Source organism: Chelon labrosus (genome assembly GCF_963514085.1).
Source record: "Chelon labrosus genome assembly, chromosome: 22".
NCBI lineage: Eukaryota > Metazoa > Chordata > Actinopteri > Mugiliformes > Mugilidae > Chelon > Chelon labrosus.
The window spans coordinates 22,448,788-22,451,350 of NC_140355.1; the positions used below are offsets into that span (position 1 = coordinate 22,448,788).

General features: G+C 48.0%; 1 protein-coding gene across 1 annotated transcript; it reads left to right on the plus strand.

The window, feature by feature from the left end:
* Positions 1–568: 568 nt before the first annotated feature.
* Positions 569–1,547, plus strand: cldn5b (claudin 5b). Its single transcript, XM_084572789.1, has one exon. The coding sequence runs from the start codon at positions 630–632 to the stop codon at positions 1,275–1,277; it is 648 nt and encodes a 215-aa protein (XP_084428915.1). The 5' UTR covers positions 569–629; the 3' UTR covers positions 1,278–1,547.
* Positions 1,548–2,563: the final 1,016 nt, after the last annotated feature.

Sequence of the window (2,563 nt, forward strand, 5' to 3'; positions counted from 1 at the left end):
ATTCATTTAAATGGTGACAGGGAGAAAGAAAATAGTTAAGATGACCTGGAGAACCTCCACAGATAGATTCCTCCAACTACATGTGAGTGTCTGGTTGTTAACAGATATTTAAAACCTAAACTCAACAAACTGCTTCAAGAAAACTCTACAAGTCCAGTTGTGTTTGTTTCAGCTTGTTTTTTTGGATGACTGAGAACCTTCACAGACATTAATGATTATTTTATGCACTGTAAAACATCTAGTTGTGTTAAATAAACTGTTCTTTAATTATTATTTGTCTGTTTGGAGTTAAAGTTGTTTCTGCTGATCATCTGCACCAGTCTGACTCATAATCACTGTTTATGTGATTCAGACTGAATCAGAGGGACACACCGCGCATGCTCCTCCTCCCTAAAACCACTCACACGCACCAGTGCGCTCACGGACACGCGCATCATCAAGGCGGCATCTCCTGCGCGCTCCTGATTGGCCGAGACAGAGACGCATTCGCTGCTGATTGGCCCAGAGTTCGTGGGGTTTGTTTTGATGGAGGCGCAGCAGCGGAGTCTGTGAGATAAACGGGAAACCCTCGGAGCTGATCCGCTCAGAGACCACGGAGGACCCGAGAAGACCAGAGACAGGCTGCAAAGATGCTCGCTGCGTGTTTGGAGTTCCTCGGCCTGGCGCTCTGCGTCCTGGGCTCGCTGCTGGTCATGGTCGCGTGCGGGCTGCCCATGTGGAAGGTGAGCGCCTTCATCGACTCCAACATCGTGGTGGCTCAGACCATCTGGGACGGCCTGTGGATGACCTGCGTGGTGCAGAGCACCGGCCAGATGCAGTGCAAAGTCCACGACTCGGTTCTGGCCCTGGCGCAGGACCTGCAGACGGCCCGGGCCCTCACCATCATCTCCGCCGTGCTGGGGGTCGTGGCTCTGACGGTGACGGTGGCCGGGGCGCAGTGCACCAACTGCATCAAGGATGAGACGGTGAAGGCGAGGGTGGTGAACGCCGGAGGGGTGATCTACATCATCAGCGGCTTGCTCGTGCTGGTGCCGCTCTGCTGGATGGCCAACAACATCATCGTGGGCTTCCACGACCCGCGGATCGCGTCCTCCCAGAAGAGGGAGATCGGCGCCGCCATCTACGTGGGCTGGGCGGCCGCCGCGCTGCTGCTGGTCGGCGGGACCCTGCTGTGCTGCTCCTTCTCCCAGGTGGTCCGAGGCTCCTATCCCATCAAATACGCGCCCACCAAGACGATCTCAGTCAACGGGGACTTCGACAAGAAGCATTACGTGTAAAGCCCGGGTTTAGAGAGGGGGACTTGGTTTTTATTTTTATTTTGGCGCATTTGTGCCAAAGATCTCTTCAGACTTCGGTGGTACACTGAAGTGGTGCTCACTCTGCGGCTGCAGCATCAAATATGTGCAACTGAACTGAATGTATTTTAAGCACCAGGCTGCACCAGTTCATCTTAATCCGGTTTGGTTAAAAGTGAGCAGATTGAGCAGCTCAAACATTTAATGATCATTAAAAGATTTGCCAGAGGCTGACGGTGTTGGTGTCCGGGGGCTGCAGCGGGGCAGGGGGTGGGATGGGGTGGGGGGGCAGGCTGCTGACTGTGGGGTGTCATCATCAGGTTTCATTCTGAGTTTCTGGTTCCCACCGTGGACGCGCAGCCACGCAGCGAGGCCCACTCAGACCGATGTGCACTCATGTCGTGATCAAAGCAGGGAATTAGCATTTGAATAGATGTACAGTGGTTTGTACTTCCTGTCATTATTTCTTTTTTTACAGACTTACTTTTTCTAATAAAGAACAAAAAAAAAAAAAAAACACATGACTGTCTGTCCTCCTCATTTATATCCTGATATTTGTCATATTTAAACAGAGAAATGATTCCTGAGATTAAAAAAAAGTCTCAAATTAAAAGTCAGTTTTGACATTTTTATCATTTTTAATCCAAGTTCTGTTGAAGAAATTAAAATAATTCACTTTAATTCTGCAAATTGCATCAGTTTTTTTTATTTTGAAACCATAATAGAGTTGCACGTTCTAAGTGCAACAATCTCCTGCAAAAAACAGCGACTTTATTTGACCACATGAGAATTAAACGTTTAAATTTAAGTTGCTGCAGATGCAAGAAAAAAAACAACAAAACAAGGTGCATGAAGAGGAAGGAAAGACGAAAGAGTTCAACCAGAGGGAAGAGCAAAGGTTGGTCATTAAAAGATTTTTTAAAAAAAGACAAAATTTAAGAATTTAAGTTGGAATACGTTCAAACGACCAACAAGGAGAAGTGGAAACAGTTCAGATGGAGTCATGTTTGGTTCAGGATGAGCTGGAGTCATCAGGAAAGTTAACTAATAACTAATCTCTGTCACATATGTGAAGATGATCCCTCAGAGTCGCTCCTCAAACGAGGTCAAAGGTCACGTTTTCAGAAAGCAGGTCGCTCCAGATAAAGATCTGACCTGTGCTCATGAAATGAAGGAAGCAAATAAGAGCCAAGAAGGTGACGTCAAAGTAATCAGGGCCTTGGTTCACACACCCCGGCGGAGCAGTAAACGAGCGGCGTGGCCCAGGA